At 45.4% G+C, this 27,396-nt stretch overlaps 1 protein-coding gene across 1 annotated transcript in view; it reads right to left on the reverse strand.

The window, feature by feature from the left end:
* LOC126267961 (uncharacterized) overlaps window positions 1-18,912 on the reverse strand; it is a 77,533-nt gene extending 58,621 nt beyond the window's left edge. The window contains exons 1-2 of the mRNA XM_049973295.1: window positions 18,785-18,912; window positions 523-618 (exon numbers count right to left, since the gene is read on the reverse strand). Of these exons, the coding sequence (XP_049829252.1) occupies window positions 523-618; window positions 18,785-18,850 (162 nt within the window). The 5' untranslated portion in view covers window positions 18,851-18,912. The remainder of the gene's footprint in view (window positions 1-522; window positions 619-18,784) is intronic.
* Window positions 18,913-27,396: the final 8,484 nt, after the last annotated feature.

Consider the following 27,396-nt stretch of genomic DNA (forward strand, 5'->3'; position numbering starts at 1 on the left):
GGTAGAGACAAATCAGTAAGTTAAGTGCAAATGTGGCTAAACTGAGTTGTTTTCGTAGTTCCAAAATATGCTTTGTACAGTCTAAAATCTCATCAATATGGACACACAAGGATTTTGGAGTTTCCATTCTGTTGATGAGGAAATAATAGTGTTACATTTGTTATTGGTGTTCTATTCCTTTCCCCCTGTTTGTCATTCTTTGCCTAATTATCCATTTGAAATTCTCACCAACTTATGAAGGTGTTAGTACTAAATTGACAGAACGTGACTTCGTTAGCCATTTCACTTAGTTTCTTATCTTTAAAGAAATAGTGGACATATAATCACAAGCCATGAATGGTTGTAGAATTTTTATTCACACAGAGGCAAGTGTGCATTAAGGGTTGTTCACTGTGGTTGTCAAAACCACTAACCTAGCGACATGCTTCTAAAAGCTGTGGTTGTTACAAAGGCAGCTTCTGTACGAACTGAAAGTACTTAAGAATGTCTTCCGCATCAGGAACGTGCAGTATTTTTTGCTACCTTGGAGCAGCTATCCGTGCAGATGATCTGCCCAACTTTGGTGCAGCCCCGATTCGTCTCCTCCATCACTCGACTGTTCCATGAAGACGCTGTCACCTGCAACATGTAGCAGAAACGTCACATCACTAGAGGCACTCTGATCAAAATATGATTGAGTTATCTTCTTTAATATCAGAGCTCTGATGAGCACAGTTGTTAGATGAGAGAATTAATGTGGGAAAGCTTTGTCTCATTAACGATAACAGGTTTTATTTCTCGTAAATTAAGACGTTAGTAATCTCTCTCCAATCTAAGCTGCAATATTGATCATTTTGTGTTCCACTGCGTAATAATGTAAATGTTGACAGAAACTACCTCATATGTATTTCAGGTACGAAGGAAACCGGTTGTGGCGTTATAAACGAAGCGAACAATGTCAGGTCACCCGCAGGTGAAGGAGAGGAAATTCAGGTTAAAGGTCACTAAAACGTTCACATATTATATACGCTTAATCTACACTGACGGGAAAAGAATCCCAACACAAAGAAATAATCAATACAGAGTAACTGGATTTCAGGAATACTTTTGCAATGATTTTTCTCACGCTTACATGAGCTCGTAATGGTGCGACGTTATCATTTAAATGTGTTACCTAGACAAATGTGAAATGCTGGTACATTGCTAACCGGTCTAACCGGCAGAATGTTGAGCGCAAGCATGAAAAAGTGACATCCCACACCTGTACGACGCAATGCACGCAGTTTGTGGAATGGATCTCCACGCCTGTTCCACTTAATCGGTTAGTACATGGTCAGTCAATGTTGATTGTGGATGAGACAGGAGTTAGCATGTTCCATGCATGCTTTATTGGAGACAGATCTGGTGATGGAGCAGGACAAGGCAATATGTACACTCAGGAAGAACATTCCAGGCAGTGTTTCCGAACAGGATACCGCTCTACAGTGTATGGCAGACAGCAGGCTGAATCACCAGCATGAGGTCCACATTTGTGTGGTCAGAGTGTGTGATATAACCACGAGTGTGCTGCTGCTCTCGTACGAAATCACACCCGTGACCATGGCTCCAGGTGTAGGTCCATTGTCCTCCCAGGAGGCCCACAGTCCATTCTGTGGGTACATGTGTAGCGCGCACTTTGCCCCGTTCAATGTGAGCCATTTGCACCATGGAAACTAGATTTGGAGTTCATCCACAGACTCCTCTCCCCCTCCCCTCCCCTCCCTTTTCCACTTGGACCCTGCCGCATTCCTACTACGTCACCCACACGGTAGCCAGTCCGTGTGGTGTGGCTGTTAAGTACCCACTTGGCTGCGCCCCCTGAAACCACAGGGATCACACTGCTAGTGCCTGAGCTGTTGAGCATAGACGCCTGGGCATACATGAGGCATCAACACTTTGGGACACCAGAACCCGGGCAATGGCCGCCATGCCAGACGGCCCTTGCTATGGCTGGGTGGCGCCCATGGGTTAGAGTGAGTGTCGCTTCATGTGCAAGACGTCTGCCCTAGTACCATTCTGTGGCCGTCTCTAAGAGTGATAGAAGACATGACACTCCTTCTGATCCTTCGGCCTTCCCCTCCCTGGCCACCCTCTGGGAAGAGGCTCAAACTCGCTGGCTTTGGTTGAGACCTTTAGCCATCTGTCCTGGTACAAACCAGCTACCGAGGGAAAGTTTTGCAACGACCAAGCCTTTGTTTTTCGTGGAGACGAAACGGAATCCTTGAGTAAAATGCGGTCTGGTTCTTAGCTGATAGACATCTTCTGCTGCCCAATCTGAAGCCCTGCATGCTTGTGACCGTCTCGGTGACATCCTAGTTTCTGTCGCACCTCACCAATCTTTGAAACTGGTACATGGCATCATTTCCCACTGGTATCATCTTCTACAGACCGACGAGGAGCTCTGTGCAAACCTCGAGCAGCGAGTAGTTCGATTTGTCCGCCTTTACATGCTTATGCTGCACCCATGATCCCCTCTGCAGTGACTGTGATCGCCCCTCCCCCTCCATGAGGGGAGTGTATAAACTGTAATGCAAAGCACACTGGCAGGGAAGCACAGGCATTCTCCACGCTCGCCAGCATGCCCAGTGTATGTGAAAGAACGACGGATTCAAGGGTACAAGACCTTATACTTTTGACAAGTCAGTCTGACTCGCTCCATCCTGCGAAAATAACTTCTAATTTTGCTTCAGTTATGTCCATTCCCCCTCCTACCCCCTCCTCTTCCCAAACCCACCCCATCTACCCCACACCTTCCTCCTCACCCTCCCACTCTCCTTCCCCTTCCAGAGTGGTATGTAGGGCAACTCATTTACTAACAATATGTAATCTCTACCTCCCGCCTGACAGGCCACCCGCATCCCTTGCCCTAACCAACCTTCAGCAACAACTGTTCTGCCCAGGGCAGTAGTCGTGTGACTAATGCCCACAACCTTCTTTGGGGTAAAGTCCCTTAGAAGCAGGAAAGGAGGGAGTTATAGCTGTTCTGGCAGGTCTTGACCTCTGTCTACTAAACACTGGCTCTCCCACATATGGCACACAGCACTTTCTCTGCCATTGACCTCTCCATCTGCAGTCTTGGACTTCATCCATCCATTCAGTGGGGTGTCCATGATGACTTACACTGATGGAAGGTCAAAACAATCAGGTAATGATTGCTGTCATGTGTTTCGCTGTCACCCTCCCAGGTGGGCCTTCTCTAAAGCTGATAAGGGAGCCTTCTCCTATGCTAACATCCGCCTTGCACTGTCACACAGATATGGAATGAATGCCGGCAGTCGGAGTCTGTGTAGACTCATCAATACTGCTGTTTCACCCATCCCTTCTTCCTCGGTTCCCCCTGTCGGAAGATGGTCCCTTGGTGGGCTCTGGAAATTGCTGTCGCCATGGTCTTCAGCACTTCAAGCAGCACCCTTCTGTTTCCCTCCTTCTCGTCTTAAACGATTCCGTGTATCTCAGCCACATATCATTCCCAGCAAATCCGTATCTGTCATAGGACCGCACACCCCCTCTTCACAAGTCTGGCCAAAAATTAACCTGAGTTTCGCCCATTGTCCTCCCACTGGCGTTGCAGGAATTTCTGTACGTGTTGTTGTCGTTACCCATCCGGACTTTAAGCTGAGCGAAATGCTCTGTGACAAAGTGTATCTTGCCATTACTAAGGCTATAAATACACCAATAAGGAATAGCTTGACGAGGAATTGACATCTCTAGAGATTGTGATCAGGGAAGTTGAACAGAAAAACAGGAACGAAGAAGGTAACTGCGAAGAAACCATGGGTGACAGAAGAAATACTTCAGTTGATGTATTTCTGTATTCTTGAATTTTCCTGAACATTTTTGTACTTCTTTCATCAAAGTTGCTGAGGAATGGAATAAATAGCTAAGACGAAATAACCGCTTGAAAAATGTGAAGAAATCAGAAAAGAAATGATTGTCGGAAGAACTGACTCAGCATATAGGAAAGACGAAACAACCGTCGGTGAAATTAATAGCAAAAGCGTTAACATTAAGAGTGCAACGGGAATTCCACTTAAATTCAGAGGAGAAGGAGATAGGTGGAAAGAGTACATCGAGAACCTCTGTGAGGACGACGATTTGTTCGATGTGATAGAAGAAGAAACAGTAGTCGATTTAAAGGAGACAGGGGATCCAGCATAAGAATCATAATATGAGAGAGCTTTGGACGACTGAAAATCAAATAAGGTAGGAGGTTTTCTGAAGTCCTTGGGAGGAAGTGGCAACAAAACGACTGTTCACGTTGGTGTGTAGAATATATGAGTCTGGCGGCAAACCATCTGACTTTCGGAAAAATATCATCCACACAATTCCAAATACTGCAAGAGCTGACATGTGCGAGAATAATCGCACAATCAGCATAACAGCTCCTAGTTGCTGACAAGAATAATATACAGAAGAATAGAAAAGGAAATTGAGGATGTGTTAAATGCCGATCAGTTTGGCTTTACGGAACGTTAAGGGAATAGAGGCAATTCTGACACTGCAGTTGATAATGAAAACAAGACTAAATCCTACTAACGTGTCTTGATTTTTCTTTATAGACCCGTAAAAGGCGTTCGACACTGTAAAACGGTGCAAGGTGTTCGAAATTCTAGGAAAAATATATTACCCGACTTTCCCTATAGCTTACCCATATAACATAAACAAGAGGCAAGAGGGAACAAGGAGTGGACGACCTAGAACGATGTCCTCTGCTTCTTCGATGTACAGATTGAACAGTAGGGGTGAAAGACTACATCCCTGTCCCCCACCCTTTTTAATCAATGATGGAAATAAGGGGAAAATTCAGGAGTGGAATTGTAATTCTTCACTTTCACTCAGAATAGCAATGTTATTAGCGAATCGTATCATTGATACCCTTTCACCTTGAATTTTATGATCTGCTCAACGGAATGAAAAGTCTAATGATGCAGAATATAGACTGAATGTAAATCGAACAAAGACAAAAGCAATGAGAAGTAGCAGAAATGAGAACAGCGAGGAAGTTAACATCAGGCTTAATGGTCCCGAACCAGATGAAGTTAAGGAAATCTTCTACCTAGGCAGCAAAACAACCAATGATAGACGCAACTGCGAGTACATCTAAAGCAGACAAGCACTGGCAAAAGGAGCATTGCTGGCGGAAGTCTACCAGTGTCAAACATAGGCTTTAATATGAGGAAGACATTTCTGAGAATGTACGTTTGGAGCACAGAATTTTATGGTAGTGAAACGTTGACTGTGGGAAACCCGGAACAGAAGAGAATCGAAGCATTTGAGATGTGGTGCTAAGACGATTGTTGAAAATTTCGGCTAGTGCCCAGCCATTATCAATGCACTGTTTCATAGAAGCTCGAACAAATGGGGACTGCCATGCCAGAACATGCATTGATACTGTCATAGTTCTCCCAATAACGAACGAACTTTGCCTATTTCACAGTACCAGTGCATCTCCTAGTACGTGAATTCCCCTTCTATCAAATGGAGATTTCGGCTAGTGCCCAGTCATCATCAATGCACTAATAAAACCTGAAAGAAAAAGACGACTGACAGCTGTGCTCTATCATTTTGGGAGTTCACTGCTAAATATCCTGCTCTGTAGCTATCGAGTACGATCAATCGATTGTGGATATCATATTCCTTTAAAACAAACGTAATGATCTTAAGTGCGACAGTATAACGTAATAAATGAATTTGACCCAAAAGATTTGAGACAGTATTACCTGTTTGCACATAGGGAACGGATGATCGGAAACGAATGTTTGTGGACTCAGTCCATCTCAACATAATGGGTTATGTTATGCATATACGCAGCGAGCACCGCATAACAAAAGTATTGTTCGTAGTAATTGTTCAAAGTGACGACTTCTAGTTTATTTATTTAGACGTAAATAAAGTTCCGTAGGATCAAATTGAGGAGCAAACCTCAGAGGTCATGCAACGTATCAATACAGAAAATTACAACATAAACTCATGTCTTGACTTTTTTGGGTTCATAAACATTTTATTTTGTCTGTTATTACTTATAAGTAAACGTAATCCACAACAAAAATCAGCTTAATTTTTCAAGGAACTCCTCAACAAAATAGGAGTGACCCTATGAGGAAATTCTTCAGTTTCGATTCGAAAGCGAGCGAATTACTGCTAATACTTCATTCTCAGTAAGCTATCACAAGAAGTTCAAAACAGGGATTGACAAGAAGTTCGCTAACTTACACCGCTTATTGGCCGAACCGCCTGCTTACGAGGCAAAAATATCCTTTCAGAATTGGAATAGTTAAACCAAAATATGCTACTTTTCATTCGCTTATGTCGTATGGTATTAAAGTAGACTAATTTTTCATCTCGAAAAATTACTTACTTCAGGATCTTGTTCAAAGATTTAATGCTGCCATTTTTACTATTCGAACAGTGTCATTGAAATCCTATATATGTTCAGTTTACCATCTGAACACCTAGAAATTCAGGCATACGATTAGTGAAACTGAACAGTTCATACTCTGGAATTAAAACGTCGGGTTTTATTGAATTGTGTGTTAGTTTTTACAAGTTTCTGAGTCTTACTGTGATTCAGCGTTTGCTTTCTGTAAGCCATGAACTTATTTCATGAACTGCACTATTTGAAACCAAGGCAGTGTTGCACACATCGTTTACTACCAGGCCAGTGTCACCAGCAAACAGAAACATTTTAAAGTTGCCTGTAATACTAGAAGGCATATTATTTATATAAATGAGGAACTAGAGTGGCCTGAACACGGATCCCTGTAGCACCCCCCCCCCACCCCCATTTGAACCTATCCCATCTAGACCCCACATCATCACAGCCACTCTCACTGTGAATAATGATATTTCGCTGTCTCCTGTTGAAGTAAGAGGTGAACCAGTTGGACCATTACAGAATACAGGTAGTAGGTAACAATTTCTGGAACAATATTTTGTGTTCATCAAAATCAAAAACCTTATGATGTCTGGGTGCATGCACGGCAATGGCACACGAAGCTATGACAGAATGCGCCAAAGATGCCTGTAACCCTCGTGGAAACGGATGCAGACATGCTTGCTGCAGTTCAATTTGTTGTTCAGGTGGTCACCTGGTGTCAGTTGCCAGAAGACATGCAAAGTGGATTGTTGCACTGTCATGCTGAAACCACCACCTTTTGCGGAAAACAAGCGGTACAGTCTCAAAGAACTGCTCCACGATACCTGGTTTTCCTGCGAGATCGCTGCCACACAGTCAAACGTGGAGGCTGCAAATAAGGTTCTGTTATGCCGTCTTAAACAATGCACACCCATACATTGCCCACGCCACTTACACTGGTAGCCACCAGCAACGATTCTCTGCCAACGTCCTCACTCCGGACAAGGGTATTGCGGCTAATACGCTCCTGGAAATTGAAATAAGAACACCGTGAATTCATTGTCCCAGGAAGGGGAAACTTTGTGCCTGTGGTTCTGTCAGTGCGATCATGTGATGTATCTGACCACAGGAATGTGTCATAGACACAGGCAACAAAGCATGCACAATGTCGGCCCTAGTACAGTGTATATCCACACTTTGCAGCAATGCAGGCTGCTATTCTCCCACTGAGACGATCGTAGAGATGCTGAATGTAGTCCTGTGGAACGGCTTGCCATGCCATTTCCACCTGGCGCCTCAGTTGGACCAGCGTTTGTGCTGGACGTGCAGACCGCGTGAGACGACGCTTCATCCAGTCCCAAACATGCTCAATGGGGGAGAGATCCGGAGATCTTGCTGGCCAGGGTAGTTGACTTACACCTTCTAGAGCACGTTGGGTGCCACGGGATACATGCGGACGTGCACTGTCCTGTTGGAACAGCAAGTTCCCTTGCCGGTCTAGGAATGGTAGAACGATGGGTTCGATGACGGTTTGGATGTACTGTGCACTATTCAGTGTCCCCTCGACGATCACCAGAGGTGTACGGCCAGTGTAGGAGATCGCTCCCCACACCATGATGCCGGGTGTTGGCCCTGTGTGCCTCGGTCGTATGCAGTCCTGATTGTGGCGCTCACCTGCACGGCGCCAAACACGCATACGACGATCATTGGCACCAAGGCAGAAGCGACTCTCATCGCTGAAGACGACACGTCTCCATTCGTCCCTCCATTCACGCCTGTCGCGACACCACTGGAGGCGGGCTGCACGATGTTGGGGCGTGAGCGGAAGACGGCCTAACGGTGTGCGGGACCGTAGCCCAGCTTCATGGAGACGGTTGCGAATGGTCCTCGCCGATACCCCAGGAGCAACAGTGCCCCTAATTTGCTGGGAAGTGGCGGTGCGGTCCCCTACGGCACTGCGTAGGATCCTACGGTATTGGCGTGCACCCATGCGTCGCTGCGGTCTGGTCCCAGGTCGACGGGCACGTGCACCTTCCGCTGACCACTGTTGACAATATCGATGTACTGTGGAGACCTCACGCCCCACGTGTTGAGCAATTCGGCGGTACGTCCACCCGGCCTCCCGCATGCCCACTATACGCCCTCGCTCAAAGTCCGTCAACTGCACATACGGTTCACGTCCACGCTGTCGCGGCATGCTACCAGTGTTAAAGACTGCGATGGAGCTCCGTATGCCACGGCAAACTGGCTGACACTGACGGCGGCGGTGCACAAATGCTGCGCAGCTAGCGCCATTCGACGGCCAACACCGCGGTTCCTGTTGTGTCCGCTGTGCCGTGCGTGTGATCATTGCTTGTACAGCCCTCTCGCAGTGTCCGGAGCAAGTATGGTGGGTCTGACACACCGGTGTCAATGTGTTCTTTTTTCCATTTCCAGGAGTGTAAAAGCACCAAGGGTGAATGTACAGTTTGTATTATTCACGGATGTGGCCTCAAAGTTCGGCTCCACTGCACTGTGGTGGATTATCCACTGTCACAAGTGAACGTGGCGCTCAAAATTCTTTAGTCCCAGTGCGTGATCAAGTTCATGTCAGTGAGTAGTAGTGGAACAGATATTACAGTCCTATGTCCTGCAAAGTATGCATTTTCCAGACAAGTTGAGGAGATGGTGGTGGATCGCATGGCCGACCACTCAGCAAGCAATAAGCACCCATCAGTCTCGTTTTCGGACATGGCTCTGCCGGGAATCTCGGCTGACTCTGTGGCGTCTCTCCTAGTTTGGTATCCACGCAGCTAAATGTGTCTTCCAGTTAGTACAGAGAACGCTTTCCCAACAGGTGCCATCCTTAGTGATGATTTACGGGTACTGCATTCTGCCATACCATACATTAAATGCATGTCTACCAACCCGCGGGACGAGAAACGTTGCATCTTCGCCAACGCATCGTGCACTGTACACGGTAACACATCTCACCATGGACACATCACAAGTTGTCTGATGCAGTGTACGACTGACACCAGTGACGGTAACGTGCCCACTACTGCTCACCTTTCTCAATATAATCGAATGTGGGCCCACTCACATCTGTTTCAATTTTGATGCTAAAGATTTTATACTGTATACATGGTGTCTCAAAATTTCATCCTTTATAAATTATGTCAAAACGTTACAACATAACGACGTTTCAAAAATGGGAGATTGTACTCTATTATGCAAGGTTCCTTATATTACATATACATCTTCCTCCACGCATTCCATAGACAAAATGAAACGCAAGGATAGAGTGCTATACTGTCAATAAACGTTTGCAATATTGCACTGTCTTCAGGCCACAAGTGACCCATCGGGACCATCCGACCGCCGTATCATCCTCAATGAGGACGTGGATAGGAGGGGCTTGTGGTCAGCACACCGCTCTCCCAGTCGTTGTAATGGTTTTCTTTGACCGGAGCCGCTACTGTTCGGTCGAGTAGGTCCTCAATTGCAATTTTTTCGGGGTGCACTTATCCGTCATGAGCTGTTGGCATCACGGGGCTGTGTTATCATCCGGGCCAAGAGCCGGCCACGTCCGACAGCGCTTAACTTCGGTGATCTGACGGGAACCGGTGTATCCACTGCGGCAAGGCCGTTGCCCGTTTATTCATCGAATTAAATGGTTGGCACATAGCACTTGTAGTCTGCAATAGTGTAGCTACAGATTTGGTCTGCAGTATTTTATTATGCAGCACTTTCTATAATGTGATTGTTTGTAAAATTCCACACTCCTTTCTGATGTTAGGCGGTGTCAAGAAGAGCTCAATAAGCTCTCGCACAATTATTACTGGCATTCAGTATATAAACAGCTGTATATATTCACAGAGGAAAAATTCCGGAGGGGTGAGGCCAGGGGAGCGCATAGGGCAAGGAACTGGGCCTTCCGATTGCTATCTGCCTACCGTGGCAACGAAATGTGGAAATTCAGGAGGAAGTAAAGGCTTTTGCATTATCGGTTGACAAAAGATCGGACAAGGCGTGGGTCTTTCCATCCAGTCACGCGTTAACCCGTCTGGTGTGGCAGTTGAAGACACAAAATGAAACCTGACGTTTTAAATTTTACGCTTAAGAAGTCGTTCATGTAGAAGAATCTCACAAACATGACGTCTTTTGACCATCACACAGTCTGTTATGGCTGACGTAGTAATTAGCATCCCCGGCATAGAGGAACAGATGAAACACTTAAAAACAAATAAGTAGCCAGGTCCTGAGGGAATCTCAATTCGGTTCCACTTCCCGGCACTGGCCCCTTACTTCGCTTGCATTTTTCGCGAATTTCTCGCCCAACCCAAAGTCACAAGCGACTCGAAAATAGAATATGTTATATAGTTCTATAAATAAGAAGGGTAAAAGACTGAATATAATATGTCTCCCGTGGATCCAAAGTCAGCGCAGGTATTTCCTGGAGAAAGAAAAGCTTGTATCGAAAATCAGCACGGTTTTAAAAAGCATCGCTGTTGTGGATCTCAGTTTGCAGTGTATTCCGTGAGAAAAAGGCAAGCTAAGGATGAAGGGTAACGGGGAGATACCATACTTCCAGAGCCCCGAACAGCATTTGACTAGGTACCTCACTGTAGAATGTCCACAAAGGTACGAGCATACGGAATAGCTTCCCACATATGTGCGTGGCTCGAAGATTTCTCAAGTAGTAAAACCCAGTATGTAGTCGTCGATGGAGAGTGCTCATATAGAGGAGGGTATCGTCAGGAGAGTCCCAGGGATTTGTACAAGACCAAGTCTGCTTTAGTTTGCATTAGTTTGACACTCAACTTTGTTGATGATGCTGTGGTGTACGGGAAGGTGACTACGGGAGTGTTTTTCCTACTCATTCTTATCAACTTAGATTGTTCTTCATTTGCAGCTAGCTGCCATTCAACACACAAACTATAAATTTTGTCTAAGTCATCTTGTATAATCCTACAGTGTTCGGATACGGCACTGTGATTGTCCTGGTAGACTCAGTCTCGTCGTTTAAACATTTGGGAGTAAGGGCCAGGAAGATACGAAACATTAGTGCTCATACGGAGGTATACAGGCTGTCGTTTCTCCTTTGCAAACCATCATACGCTGCGTCGCGGAAGGTACCTGTACCATTAATTGTCGTTTCTTTTCTTGTTCTACTCGCAGGTAGTGCAGAGTATGGATGTAGATGTTGATGTAGATGTCTCACTGTCGGGCCAGGGAATATCTCTCAAAGTGCACTGGAGCACCATCGTTCTGAAATCACAAACATACTAGAAATTCTGACCTGTGGAATCTGGCCCTGAAACTCACCGTCACACCCACACTCAGTTTTGCACTGGCATATGATTACAATGACCTTTTCGTAGAAAATTTGTTCGTTTCTCGGGAGTAACTCGAAAACTACGGTCTCTAGTGGAATTTTCTTCTGTATGACTAATAGTTTGCGCATACCGAGCAAAAGGATATCAAAATCTCGCGCGTGGTGTATGAAGGCCAGCAACAACATTCGTCATTGCATAAAGCAAAAGCGAAAGGCGCAGCTGAATTAACTTGAATGTAATACTTGCATCGACACTGTCAGTAGTGAATCGATTAAGCATTCAAGAGTTAATACGTCAGTTGTGGAATAAATAATAGATTCTACTCACCGATTTTCCTTATGTAGTTAAAGTATCCCATGTCCATATGTAGGGCTAATACACACATCAAAAAAGGTTTTCCATCACCTCGGTTCCGAGAGTTTCGAAAGCTGTACAGAAAATTGGAATAGAGATACACATCATTGGTCATGAAAACCACCATACAGCGAGACCTTCAGAGGTGGTGGTTCAAAATGTTCAGATGTGTGTGAAATCTTATGGGACTTAACTGCTAAGGCCATCAGTCCCTAAGCTTGCACACTACTTGACATGGGACAAACAAACACACACTCATGCCCGCGGGAGGACTCGAACCTCCGCCGAGACCAGCAGCACAGTCCATGACTGCAGCGCCTTAGAGGTACTGGTGTGTACAGCAATCTGGACCACCACCTCAGCCGAGCGTTATCATACCAAGTACCACGTCTTCTTGCATTCATTCACGCATGCCTGTATTCGTCGTGGCATTCTATCCTCAAGTTAAGGCACTGTCGGTCCAGATTGTTGGGTCGCATTTTCCAAGGACAGCCGTTTTCAACCACTCTGTCCCACCCCTCAATGGCGATTCGGCGTAGATCTGTCTGCCTCAGCCATGTTCGATAGGGTTCATGTCTGGAGAACTTGCTGGCCATTCTACTCGAGCTATGTCGTTATCCTGTCATTCACAAGATGTGCACGACGGGAGCGCGAATTGTCGTTCATGAAGACGAGTGCCTCACCAATATGCTGCCAAAATGGTTGCACTACCAGTCGGAGGATGGCATTCACGTATCGCACAGCCATTATGGGGCCTTCCGTCATTACCAGTGGCGTACGTCGGCCCCACACAATACCACCCCAAAACAGGAATGAACCTCCGCCTTGCTGCACTCGCTACAGTGTGGAGTCAACCCAGTTAGGCTGAACGCCTTAAACAAACACGTCTCCGACGATTCTGTTGCACACGCCTTCAACTACTCATCAGGTGAAAAGAAATTGATGACAATCCGGATCGGTCCATTCAGCATGTTGTCGGGCCCATCTACAACCATGAAACCAGACATCCATGGCGATTTCTATCTCTGTACCGACTGCATGGAGTGAAATTACGCATCATGCAGCCTATTGCGCGACAGTTTGAGTCGTACCATGACTTCCTGTAGCTGCTCGAAAAGCGTTATTCAACATGGAGGAACCCTGACAGCAACGCCATCGAGTCCTAATCCGTAGGTAGCGGTCATCCACTGCAGTAGTAACACTTGGGCGGCCTGAGGGAGGCATGTCATCGACGCTTCCTGTGTCTATGTATCTCCTCCATGTCCGAGCAACATCGTTTTGGTTCACTCCGAGACGCCTGGACACTTCCCTTGTTGAGAGCTCTTCCTTGCATAAAGTAACAACGTGGATATGATCGAACCGTGGTATTGACCGTCTAGACATTGTTGGATTACAGACAATAAAAGCCGTGTACCTCCTTCCTGGTGGAATGATTGGAAATGATCAGCTGTCTGACTTCCTCAGTCTAATAGGTGCTGCTCATGCATGGTTGTTTCCATCTTTGTCTGTTCAGAGATGTCACTAAACCCGCCCAAACGGACTGCGTCCGTGATAAAATATCCACAGACAACATCTTAAATCACCCTGTTAACCAGAACTCTGGAAGTTAAACTTTTTTTGATGTGTATGTGTTTGATGTAGGGAACAGGAAGATAAAGTACGCGTAATAAGTTCTGATACGAAACGACTGTTAGTTGTATAGCTACCTTCTGCAACGCACCGTTTGCGGAGTATGCATCTACGTCTACATCCACATCCAGATTTAGATGGGTGTGATATGGTGCTCCAGCGCACTTTCACTGTCAGGCCAGAGCATATCTTTCCGAAATCACAAGCATACTAGAAATCCAGACCTGTGGAATCTGACCTTATTCACGAAAAACGAACAAAATTTAGTATGGTTGTGAGGGTGAGTATAACTCTAAGACTACGGCCTCTAGGGGATACATATCCCAGTACAAATTTTCTACGAAAAGGACCTCATTTTCTGGACAACCCTCGTATTAGTCATTCAGAAAAAAAAGTTCCGATCGGTCTCTAAATGGAAACCACTGCATAGATCTGCTGGGCAGATTTTCCCAAAGCTTTATCGACGGGCATACAGGAGAGACTGATAGAGCTGAAAAGAGGGACGCGACACTGAGTGAACAGTGAGCACGTAAAGATGTTTAGGGAATAGCGTCTACTGCCAAGTACGAGGCGGTTAAAGATTTCGCCTGTGTCACGCAGCCCACATAACACAACTGTCGAGCAGTTCCTTCTTCATGCCAATTGTCGGCCGCACACTGCAGGGGCAATGAAGACGCTCCTGCAGCATTTTTCGATGAGAAGTGTTTGATCACCCACAATACAGTTCGTAATTGGTTCCCACTGAATCTCATCTCTGCTCACAGGAACCGCTGGCTGTGAAGACAATTTTTTTCCACAGGAAAAGATTTGCAGACCAGTACAGATAACTGGCCGAAAGCACAGGCGGCTGCTTTCTATGACGAGCATATTGGATAGTTGATACAACACTACGACACTCGAAGTTGATACAACACTACGACACTCGAAGTTGGAGCGGTGACTGTATAGAGAAGTAGGTGGAAGGTGTACATAACTGTTGAAAATAAAACGTTTCTGGTTTTCACTGTGGTTTCAATTTATCGACCTATCGGAACTTACTCTATGGACAACCCTCGCAGTTCGCGCGTACCGAGCGAAAGAATATACGCCACGCGCAAGATTTTAATAAAGGCCATCAACAACATTCCGGGTTGCGTAAGACGAAAGCCGTAAGTGTAGCTGAATTGGCTGTGTGTAATATTTAGATCGGCTACGCAGCAGGTAACTCACTCCACTACTTCCTTCGTACACGTAATCCGAAGGCAATTTTGAACAGACTAAAGGTGCGATTCATTACTCGTTCTCACGGTGTGCGCGACTTTGGTTTTCTCTGTGTTAAGTACTCGTTGCAGTTTCACCTCCCGACCATAAAGCGCAAAATTAAAGACACTCTCTTACCAACATTAAAATTCGCAAAATTTGCCGTCAAACTATTTTCGAGCTTTGAGAAGAAGGCAGCGAGCAGCTATTTGTTTGCTGTTATCTCAAGCTTCCGGTGACGCACTTCCGATGAAAGACCTGTATTACTCAGCGATAAACCACAGAGAGCTTGAGAGCGCGTTTGTTGGAGGAGCTTTACTTGATTGAAACTAAGATGCTTCGTAGACTGTTGAAGATCAGCAACTTTTAACAATCGCGATGTACAATTCTTCAACACATCTGGTGTAGATGGAAGAAATTTTTACTATTTTTTGACAGGCAGATTATGTTTAGTTTCCTCCTTCCCCGCTAGGTGATCCATAGATTGAGAGGGTCTGTGACTCGGTTTTGTAATAACTTAAACAACATAACTGAGAAATAACTTGGCAATACGAGGCCACTTATCAGCCGCACGGGGTAGTCGCGCTGTCTAAGGCACGGTGCCAAGGTTCGTCGGATATTCTCCCTCTGGTGTCTGGGTGTCTGTGTGTCTGTCTGTGTCTGTGTGTGTGTGTGTGTGTGTGTGTGTGTGTGTGTGTGTGTGTGTGTGTGTTTTGTCTTTAGAGCAAGTTAATTTAAGTTAGATTAAGTAGTGTGTAAGCCTAGGGACCGATGTTTCATCCCATAGGAACAGTGGAAAGATAAGTAAACAGTTTTATGCGTCGGAATTAACTCTGTAATAAAGTAACGCTTACAAAACGGCATCGGACTTCGTTGTCATGTAAATGAACCAAGATAGGTTCGTTTTCTGGAACGTGCTGCGAGCACTTAAGGCTGCAACAGTGGCGACCAATCCATTGCATCATCAAACGTTTCTCAATAAATACTCATTAAATAACTTTATATCAAGATGACCGACGATGAGGACGAGGAGTAATTAAAAAAAACGAAAATACACTACTGGCCATTAAAATTGCTACACCAAGAAGAGATGCAGATGATGAATGGGTATTCATTCGACAAATAAATTATACTAGACCTGACGTGTGATTACATTTTAACGCAATTTGGGTGCATAGATTCTGAGAAATCAGTACCCAGAACAACCACCTCTGACTCAGTGTCGAGGCGTATCAAGGCCGTTATTACGGCCAAACATAGCTTGGATGGCGTATACAGGTACAGCTCACCGTGCAGCTTCAACACTATAGCACAGTTCATCAAGAGTACTGAGTGGCGTACTGTGACGAGCCAGTTGCTCGGCCACCATTGACCAGACGATTTCAGTTGGAGAGAGATCTGGAGAATGTTCCACTGCTGCCGTGGCCAGCACATTTTCTGTATCCAGAAAGGCCCGTACAGGACCTGCAACATGCGATCGTACATTATCCTGCTGAAATGAAGGGCTTCGCAGGGATGGAATGAAGGGTAGAGCCACTTAAATGTAACGTTTATTGTTGAGATGTGTTACGACCAAAGTGCTGTCAATGCGAACAAGTGGTGACAGAGACGTGTAACCAGAGACGTGTAACCACTGGCACCCCATACCATCACGCAGGTGATATGCCAGTATGGCGATGACGAATACACACTTTCAATGTGCGCTCACCGCGATGCCGCCAAACACGGATGCGACCATCATGATGCTGTAAACAGAATCAGGAGCGCCTGCGATGGTGTACTCAGCGACGAAGCTGGGAGCACGAATCGCAAATTTTCGGGTATCCAGTCTGTGATGCAGCGTCAAGGGTAACCGCAGCCCTGGTCTCCGAGCTGATAGTCCACGCTGCTGCAAACGTCGCCCAACTGTTCGTGCAGATGGTTGTCGTCTTGCAAACATCCCCATCTATTGACTTATCCACATAGGGATCGAGAAGTGGCTGCACGATCCGTTACAGCTAAGATGCCTGTCGTCTCGACTGCTGGTGATACGATGCCGGACCAGAAATAGTCTTTATCCGTGTGGTTGTCTCAAAATATCGTGCACCGGAAAACTTGACAATGTAGTATCTAAGAAAACGTGACGCTGTGGACTGAAGACTCCTGATAGCCTGTAGCAAATCATTTAGCCTTGTGCACGTTAAAGCCACAAAAGTTCTGGTCTTGCCGAAAGTAGATACCGCAGTAAAGGACAGACAGCCAGTGTAAGTATGAGGGAGAGGGAGAGCTCGTGTACTCAGTCCAGATGTAGATAACGGGAAGTGCCATTCGATATCTCTGAAACCGGAACTCGAATTGCAGGGCGTCACTGACCCAAGTAGTAGAGCACATTCGTACGGTGTTAAATCGCAATGCATTAACCATGTCAAAAGATAGTAATAATTAGTTTGAATATTTTGGAAAGATATCTCCGAAACTACGGATTTCTATTATTAAAACTTCTTTGGATATAAAATGACACGCAGGGATACCTTCTAAACAAGAGAGAAGTGAAACTGCAACCGTATCTTTCCACACCTAAAGCACTTCAATAGAACAGATTGATAGTGTCGTACTAAACGATGTCCACGAATACACAGGCTGTTTCAAAAAGGACTTTAAAAATTCATATAAATTTATTGAATGATGTAGAGCTGGGTTTACAGTTGTAGTGTTATTTGGTAGGGAAGCAGATCAAAGTTCATCTTTAGTTTACGGTAAATGATGTTTTTGACTCCGGTTGCTTATCCCACAGACATTTCTCATCGGAAGTCAGTTTCTTTCCAAACTCGATGTAGCATAGCAGGTATAACTTGCTCAGTGGCGGCGTAAATTCTTGCTGTAAGTAGAGAAGCCGATACAGGAGGCACAAACACGGTATCTTTGATGAATCCCCATACAAAAATATAGTCATGTCAGGTCTAGGGAACGTGTGGCCATGCAGTTGTCCACGATTTTCTCAGCTAATTCATTGGCCTGGAAAGCGGTCACTGACGGCACATCACGGCCATGTGGTGGGGTGGTGCATCATCTTGCATGAAGAAAATATTTTGTTCTTTGTACAGTCTCTCTTTTTCTGCGAGAGAACCATTAATGGGATAGTGTACCTGGTTATGTTACAAAAAACTTTAATTCCACAGTTCGGTGACGATGACACTTTGTTCTTGCTCAATGCAACATCTTCGTGATAGCCCTAAACGGAACGTTTTTTGTGCAATGTTTATTGTGGATTTTCGCTGCCCCAAATCCTACAGTTAACATTGCCACTTAAGTGAAAAGTCGACTTGCCAGAAAAGATGATTTTGCCCAAGAAATTTTAATCCTCATGTAATTTATTTAACATAAGCGCACAAAAGTTCCTGCGATAATTTATGCCACTCATAAATTGTAGGCCTAGTAGGAGGATCTTCAGCGTAATTTCCTTACCAAGAACGCTGAACTGTTGTCGCCGACTTTGATTCTTCTAACCAGAAAACAGTTAAAACGCTCGGGTCCAATGAAGGCAGCCATTTTTAACACAACTGCCGCTAGCGCTCCTTACAGTGTGATTCGGCACTAGCGACTACGTGAGACAAAACTTGATGTATTTCCTTACAATTCGACACTACAATCACCTTTGAAAATTCATACAAATTAATTCAAAAAGGACTTTACAACTCTGTAGGTACTATGAAACACCCTGTAGATATCATCGCTGCACAGAAAACAGTATTACTACTTACTGAAATAAAAACGAGCACATAATACCACGAAAATTACACTGCACTAAAATCCACTTTAGAAATATATACACATCGTATATTAATCGGATAAATCAGTCCAATAAGTTAATAATTGGAGCATTTCTACTTACCGAATACAAGAAGAAACTGATTCCAACGTAAAAAATACAGAGCATTTTGTGTACTACGTGAAACATTGCCTTTAATCTTTAGCTACGCAGCACTCATCTGTTACAGAGCGTAACATGTCTCTCAAAGTGTTATCTATGTTTGGTCACCTTACCTCGTGATAAACTATTCCCCTCCGAAAGATAAGTTCGTACGGCCAACAGTCGAAGCATTTCACCTCTGGTGCTTTATCAGAGCGTCAATCGACGTATGCCACAGGCATCTTCTAGACGCTGTCACATACTCGTTTTGCCTTTCACTTTCTCTTAAGAAAGAGATATTTTTAATTAATTTTCTATTTAAGCCTATTTAGTTAATGAAAGACGGAAACACTTAATGCGGCCTCCCGGGAAAGTAGACCTCTGAGATTAACACGTGAACTTTATAACAACAAGTAAACCTGACAGAAGTAGTTAACTTTCATAAGAAAGGCTACACACCGTTCTAGGTTATTTTTCGAAGCCGATATTATTGATCGTCCTGAAGCTACTTACTAGCATCTGATAAAACCCAAGCTTGGGATCGAAAAGAGTGCTTTCTACTCTTTGTACCATTCTACTACTCTGCTAATGTAGCCCCATCTTTCACCATACAACATGGATTTTCATTGGTTACAGAGATCTCTCAAGCGTAAAGGAAGAAAAGCTTCCCATCACGACTGCCTATGTGTCAATATCATCGCTCACCGTACGTGCAAAGATTACACAAAGAAGTATATATCTAACTAGGTTGAGCGGGAAGAATCATGGAATGTGATATTACGGAAGCTGTACAGGATGATCCGGCCTGACTGCTTTTTGTAAGTCAGTCACGTAAAAGCGAGGAAGAAAGCTACTTCATAACATCTGACAAAATCCAATTATTTCAATAAAATCTTACTCAGGGAACGACTGTCATGCACACTCAGGATAATTAGCACCATGCAACGGATGTTACTTTCGTTAACAGGTTCTAATTCCCTTGTCCCAGCGCACCTAATGTGACACCCTTCCTGCACTCAACACACGCAAGCGTCCTCAACGTTATGTAGAGCCTCCTATATCCCACACAAACGATGTCAATCAATCGACCATTATGATTCGCTCTTATCAGTAATTTGGATGGGTAAATTCGATACCTCCAATACTGAAGCATTGTCCGCCTTGTTACCTTCTGGTGACCAGACTTTCAGGGGTTATTTTACACAGATCGCCATATTGCACTGACAAACTACCACACATATCGTCAAGTATGAAAAGACGCTTACTATAGGACACAGTCATCCTCCCTAGTCAGGCCATAGCATAAGCCATAATAACTTTAACGTGTATATATTGCATTGTATACACATCGTAAGCCACAGTTACTTTACAATATAATATATATACACATTTTACACAAACAGTGAAATTACCTTTTATACCTGTATAGCACCCGATAAAAATTATACCATGCCTCCACTCTCACAGGCTATGTCACCATGCTCCCCAGTCCTAGGGAAGCACGGTCAGCCTTTTTTCTTTCTTTCTGCAGACGCGACATTCAGCGCCATACAAAATCATCCCTTTTACATCAGAGCACCCTCAGCGGACCGAAGTGGATGTCAGAACTATTCTTCAAATTGGAGATTGTTTCCGCTCGACATCAACGCTTTACTTTTTCTGCTCCTTGCTTGCTCGCTCGCTCGCTTTTCTACACACTTCTCCATACTCCTGGATTACAAGAACTCACACATTTTCTGCATAATATTATACCATTTCCACCGTACTTCCCGATATCAAGCATTAGGCGGCATCCTACCGATCGATAGCGCAACATACAGGTATTTCCCAGGATATAGACTCGAAATTATTTCTCTACAAACTCCAAAATTTAGCGAGGTGCAGCGTGCTGTGAACTACTGAGTAACTACAAACACATAAAAGATCCCAGATCAGACCCATAATTTACAGGGCAACTGTTACATCACAGACATCGGTATTCGAGAGTGAAAATAATTTCTAAGGTCTTTCCCATGTCTAGAGAACAGACGAACGTGTCTTCCACACACCACAATCGATCTTCTCTCTGATTCTGCACATTTCGTGCATTTATTAAGCTGTCAACCGAACAATTTACATTGGACGGAATAACAGTATGTGTTGGGTGGCTTTCGTGATCAAATGGAAATTTGAGAAGATGGTGCGTTCGCGTTGTACTAAGTGTTAGTTCACTATTCGGTGGTCTACAGGACTGCAAAGTTAACTCACATGCATTCCTACACTCCAACAGGCATATGCATTCGGACGGGTGCTATAGTTAATGGGAAACGTGAATCATTACCACCACCGGCCATGCATGGAAATATGTCAATAACTATTTACAGTCCTATAGAGGGTATGGATTTGACTTACTTTTCCCATTGCTTATCACAATAGTCAATGTCCAGTTGAAAGGAAGGTACAGAGTATTATGACGCATCCGTTACTACTAAGTATAAGTTCGCATTTGAGCATGAGGCTTTATAAAGTGTTTGTGGGAAGGAAATGACAGATTTTCGTTCAATATTTTTCCCTTGCGAGTCCTACCAGTGTGTCTTAGAAACTTACTGTCACAAGCAATTTTTTTCTTTAACATCTAGCGAATTACGCCTCTCATTTCCTATCGTATGCAGTCAATTAACATACAGTAGTTGGATACTTGTGTGCACCTGTAGAACCAAGATCGATCGTACCATGTTAAAAGCTGTACCCACTTTACAAACCGAGGTACGACATCACCTCTGAGAAAAAAAAGAAAAAAAACCCTCATTCAGACGAATACCGTCACGGTGATAGTACGAAAGCGTATTATCCGTTCAACATGCAACCTCGTAATAAAATCACTGAACATTGATATAGTATTTGTAGCGCATTCTCTCCCGATACCATAATCTAGTTGGGCGGTGTGAGGGAGTCGCAAATACCGCTTACATATGAAGTTCCTTAGTCGATATATCGCCGAATCTCTTATTCGGCTGATTTAGAACGAACACAATTTCAAACATTAGTAGTTGATGATGTGTCGATTGAAGTCGTAAGAAGAAAAATGTACACCAGCTTCTTAGATCTCTAGTGTTACGCTATCCGCTAGAAATGTCAATAATTCCGAATAAAGTCTGTCTGTTCAATCACATACCTGCATCTGAGAAATATGGGAGTGTGATCACACCCACAAGTGAATCATATGTAGAAATGTGCCACCTTCCTTGAACCTAGCCGCTACAGTAAAATTCCAACCTGATTTTAGCCAGCCCCTAAGCATCTTGCACCTGATCCCATTTCTACAGCTTCGCGCATGTGATCGTTCCATTTTGAGTTGGAACTGAGCAGAAGTTGGAGAAAACCATACTCACCACCTTCTGCAACCCGTGTAGAAACAGAATTACTTCAGTTAGAGCAACAGGACCGTGTTTGGGGACTTAGCCGAACATGCTAATCAGTAGTACTTGTATGTAGTTTTGTCCATTCGACGGAAATGCGCGCAATGTACTGATTGTTTTGAATGGATGCGATCATCCTTATTCTCTACCGAGCGAGGTGGCGCAGTGGTCGCACACTGGACTCGCATTCGGGAGGACGACGGTTCAATCCCGTCTCCGGCCATCCTGATTTAGGTTTTCCGTCATTTCCCTAAATCGTTTCAGGCAAATGCCGGGATGGCTCCTTTGAAAGGACACTGCCGATTTCCTTCCCTACCTCGAGCTTGCGCTCCGTCTCTAACGTCCCGTCGACAACGAGGTCATTAAACACTAACCACCACCACCACCACCACCACCACCACCACCACCACTCACAGGAAACTAGACGTTGCACGGTGTAAATCATATGCTATCTGCCGTAAGAATAACACTGGATGGTTTTAAATAAGACAGTTTCAACTTAAGTAAACTGTTGGCGTAGGTCATCAAACAACAGTCAGAAGTTGATTCGCGACCTGTACATTTAGACTATGCTCTCTGCTTTCCGTCAGTGTGAGACGAGTCGTAGCTATTCCCTTTCGGCTGATTCCTCATATTGCACTTACGTACGTGATCACTGTTTCGCTGCTAGCATCCCCCCCCCCCCCCCTCCCCCGAAGTTGCTCCCCATCCACCATAACCTGTTCCCCCAACTCAAACAAGCGATATCCATCAATCACTATGTGGTACCAGTGCACGGATGCGATGGAGAAGACACCATCGATGTACTCTGGCCGGTGTTGAAGTTACTGTAAATATAAACATCACATTTCATAGCGCGAAGACCTTTAATCATTTAAATTGAGGAAACTTGCTATAACATATCATAGCTAAACCAGTCCCTTTCCACTTCGTTAATTCTCGAACACACAAGTAATCACTGAATGTACGTACTACGCAGTCATCTATCCATGTTCACAATGATACTCGCAAAGTATACCAAACAGAGAGAAATGTGTTGAGCGCTCTCTCTCTCTCTCTCTCTCTCTCTCTCTCTCTCTCTCTCTCTGTGTGTGTGTGTGTGTGTGTGTGTGTGTGTGTGTGTGTGTGTGTGTGTGTGTGTGTGTGTGTGTCAGTCACAGAGCATTCCCGCTGTCTTAGTGTGAAGAGGGTCTTTCAGTCTTTAATTCGCTAACGGTACTGCAGGGCTGGTTTGTCAATGACAGGGTAAAATTAATCTGCAACCGACCAAGCGCACGAGATTTCTCAAGATGCGTATCATAGCTCAATAGGGGCGAGAGGGTCACTGATATAACACGAAACGAGCTGCCCTTCTTTGCACTGTATCGGTGTCCTCCGTCAATCCTACCTGTTAAAGATACCACACCACCCAGCAGTATTCCAGCAAGGACGGCCAACTGTAATGTAGGCTGTCTATTTAGTGGATTATTCTCATCTTCTAAGTGTTCTGCCAACTAAGCGCAGTCTGTTTCGCCCTCCCCACAATGTTATCTACTTGGTCTTACAATTACAAGCAACCTAAATTGCTACTTCCTACGTATTTGGTCGAATTGACAGCCCTTAGTGCTCAGAGCCATTTGAACCTTTAAATTTTGGGTATACGATAAATCGCACATAACTATGGGACTTAACGTCTATGGTCATCATTCCCCTATAATTTAGAACTACTTAAACCTAAGTAACATAAGGACATCACACAACACCCAGTCATCACGAAAAATTTAAAGGATTTCTTTTGTTACGCCTGTGGATGACCTCGTACTTTCCTTTGTTTAGTGACAATTGCCACTTTTCGCACTAGTCAGAAATTCTCTACACCATTTTGTAATTGGAATTGATCATCTGATGATTTTACTAGACGGTAAATTACAGCGTTATCTATAAACAATCTAAGGGGGCTGCTCATATTATCACCTAGATCATTTATGTAAATCAGGAACAGTAGAGGGCCCATGACACTACCTTGCGGAACGCCAGATATCGCTTCTACTTGATTATTTACCGTCGATCACTACGAACTGTGACCTCTCTGAGAGGAAATCACGAATCCAGTCACACAACTGAGACGATACACCACATGGGCACTGACGTATGTTGTCAGGCGTTGTCGGTGGATGACGATAGCAAATATCCTTCAACTTTCCCCACCAGAAAGAAATCCGGGGACGTCAGATCCGGTGAACGTGCGGGACATGGTATGGTGCTTCGACGACCAATCCACCTGTCATGAAATATGCTATTCAATACCGCTTCAACCGCACGCGAGCTATGTACCGGACATCAACCATGTTGGAAGTACATCGCCACATCTTGTAGTAACATCGGTAGAACATTACGTGGGAAATCAGCATACATTGGCCCCCATTCTATTGATGGCAATATAAATGGTGCAATTATCCTTCCTCCCATAATGCCGCACCATACATTAATCCGCCAAGGTCGCTGATGTTCCACTTGCGCAGCCATCGTAGATTTTCCGTTGCCCAATAGTGCATATTATGCCAGTTTACGTTACCGCTGTTGGTGAATGACGCTTCGTCGCTAAATAGAACGCGTGCAAAAAAATCTCTCATCGTCCCGTAACTTCTCTTCTGCCCAGTGGCAGAACTGTACATGACGTTCAAAGTCGTCGCCATGCAATTCCTGGTGTATATAAATATGGTACGGGTGTAGTCGGTGTTGAGAATGCTACATCAACATCGATGTTTTTGAGATTCAGCTGCTGTCGCGGCTAATCTGCACATCAGTAGCAGACAAACTGCGCGAGACACCGGAAACACCTGTTGCGCATCATTTGTTGCAGGTCGTGGTTGACATGTGGCTGAACTCTTCCTGTTTACTTAAATAACGTAAGAATCCGGCGAACGGTCCGGATGCTTGGATGATGTCCAGGATACCGAGCAGCATACATAGCACACGCCCGTTGTGCATTTTGATCACAATAGTCATACATCAACATGATATCGACATTTCCCGCAATTGGTAAACGGTCCATTTTAACACGGGTAATGTATCACGAAGCAAATACCGTTCGCACGGGCGGAATGTTACGTGATACCACGTACTTAGATGGCGCTGTAATAGTCACAAACGTATATCTTACAAAGCGAAAAAAGTGGTCCAACTGAAACATTCATATTTATTTACGTACTACACGAATATGTAATAAAAATGGGGGTTCTTATTGTTAAAAAAAAGTTGTCTAGCTTGAAAGGGGGAAACCAGATGGGGCTACGGTTGCCCGCTAGATGGCCTTGCCATGGGTCAAACGAAAAAACTACAAAGAACGAAACTCATCCGTTTGACGCTGATTTCGTGAGATATTTGGCCCGGTCACTATCAGTGGACCACCTTGTATACGCGCATAGAAAGCAGGGGACACCCTATCGCACTTTCCCTGGGGCACTCCTGGAGATGCCCTCGTCTCGGATGGAGACCCGCAATCTGGGACGACGTACTGCGTGGTACGACTCGAGAAGTCTCGTGGCCTCACGTACCTGAGGACGTATTCCGTACACTACTGCCTGTCAGGGGCCCGGACGGTTGGAACGTGGCAGAACGGTGTGTGCGGGGCGGCTGGGGTGCTCGCCGGCGAGAGCGGCTCTCTCTGTCGGCGTCGCACTGGGAAAGCGGCCGGAACCTGGCCAGTTGCAGCCCGCCGGCATGTGGCACGCCTGCGTGTCCCGGGGCGACTCGGCACCGGCTAGCAGTGATTTCACGCTAGGTGACGAGAGCCATGGGTCATAGTGACGTATGTTCGCGACATGGTGACGTAAATAACCTAAATCGACTACATGAGTACCTATAACGATCTTTCCAGTTGTATTTACATTTACCTTTGACGTTATCGGCACATGTGTACAATCGAAGTGACAGTCATTTAACTAGGAGGAGCATCCCACAGCACTCCTGTGTGAATGAAGGAACCATATCGAAAGTATAAAAATCGTATGGGCAGAAACGTGTGTGTTCCATGAACATAATGAATGTCTGAAGGAAGGAACCATAACGTAAAAAAAACTTACGCACATTTCATCGGATTAAAAAATATATCGTGTTGAGAGAAACGTGAAATAATTAATTACACTCCTGGAAATGGAAAAAAGAACACATTGACACCGGTGTGTCAGACCCACCATACTTGCTCCGGACACTGCGAGAGGGCTGTACAAGCAATGATCACACGCACGGCACAGCGGACACACCAGGAACCGCGGTGTTGGCCGTCGAATGGCGCTAGCTGCGCAGCATTTGTGCACCGCCGCCGTCAGTGTCAGCCAGTTTGCCGTGGCATACGGAGCACCATCGCAGTCTTTAACACTGGTAGCATGCCGCGACAGCGTGGACGTGAACCGTATGTGCAGTTGACGGACTTTGAGCGAGGGCGTATAGTGGGCATGCGGGAGGCCGGGTGGACGTATCGCCGAATTGCTCAACACGTGGGGCGTGAGGTCTCCACAGTACATCGATGTTGTCGCCAGTGGTCGGCAGAAGGTGCACGTGCCCGTCGACCTGGGACCGGACCGCAGCGACGCATGGGTGCACGCCAATACTGTAGGATCCTACGCAGTGCCGTAGGGGACCGCACCGCCACTTCCCAGCAAATTAGGGGCACTGTTGCTCCTGGGGTATCGGCGAGGACCATTCGCAACCGTCTCCATGAAACTGGGCTACGGTCCCGCACACCGTTAGGCCGTCTTCCGCTCACGCCCCAACATCGTGCAGCCCGCCTCCAGTGGTGTCGCGACAGGCGTGAATGGAGGGACGAATGGAGACGTGTCGTCTTCAGCGATGAGAGTCGCTTCTGCCTTGGTGCCAATGATGGTCGTATGCGTGTTTGGCGCCGTGCAGGTGAGCGCCACAATCAGGACTGCATACGACCGAGGCACACAGGGCCAACAGCCGGCATCATGGTGTGGGGAGCGATCTCCTACACTGGCCGTACACCTCTGGTGATCGTCGAGGGGACACAGAACGATGGGTTCGATGACGGTTTGGATGTACCGTGCACTATTCAACCATTCCTAGACCGGCAAGGGAACTTGCTGTTCCAACAGGACAGTGCACGTCCGCATGTATCCCGTGGCACCCAACGTGCTCTAGAAGGTGTAAGTCAACTACCCTGGCCAACAAGATCTCCGGATCAGTCCCCCATTG

Source organism: Schistocerca gregaria, chromosome 4 (genome assembly GCF_023897955.1).
Source record: "Schistocerca gregaria isolate iqSchGreg1 chromosome 4, iqSchGreg1.2, whole genome shotgun sequence".
Lineage (NCBI taxonomy): Eukaryota > Metazoa > Arthropoda > Insecta > Orthoptera > Acrididae > Schistocerca > Schistocerca gregaria.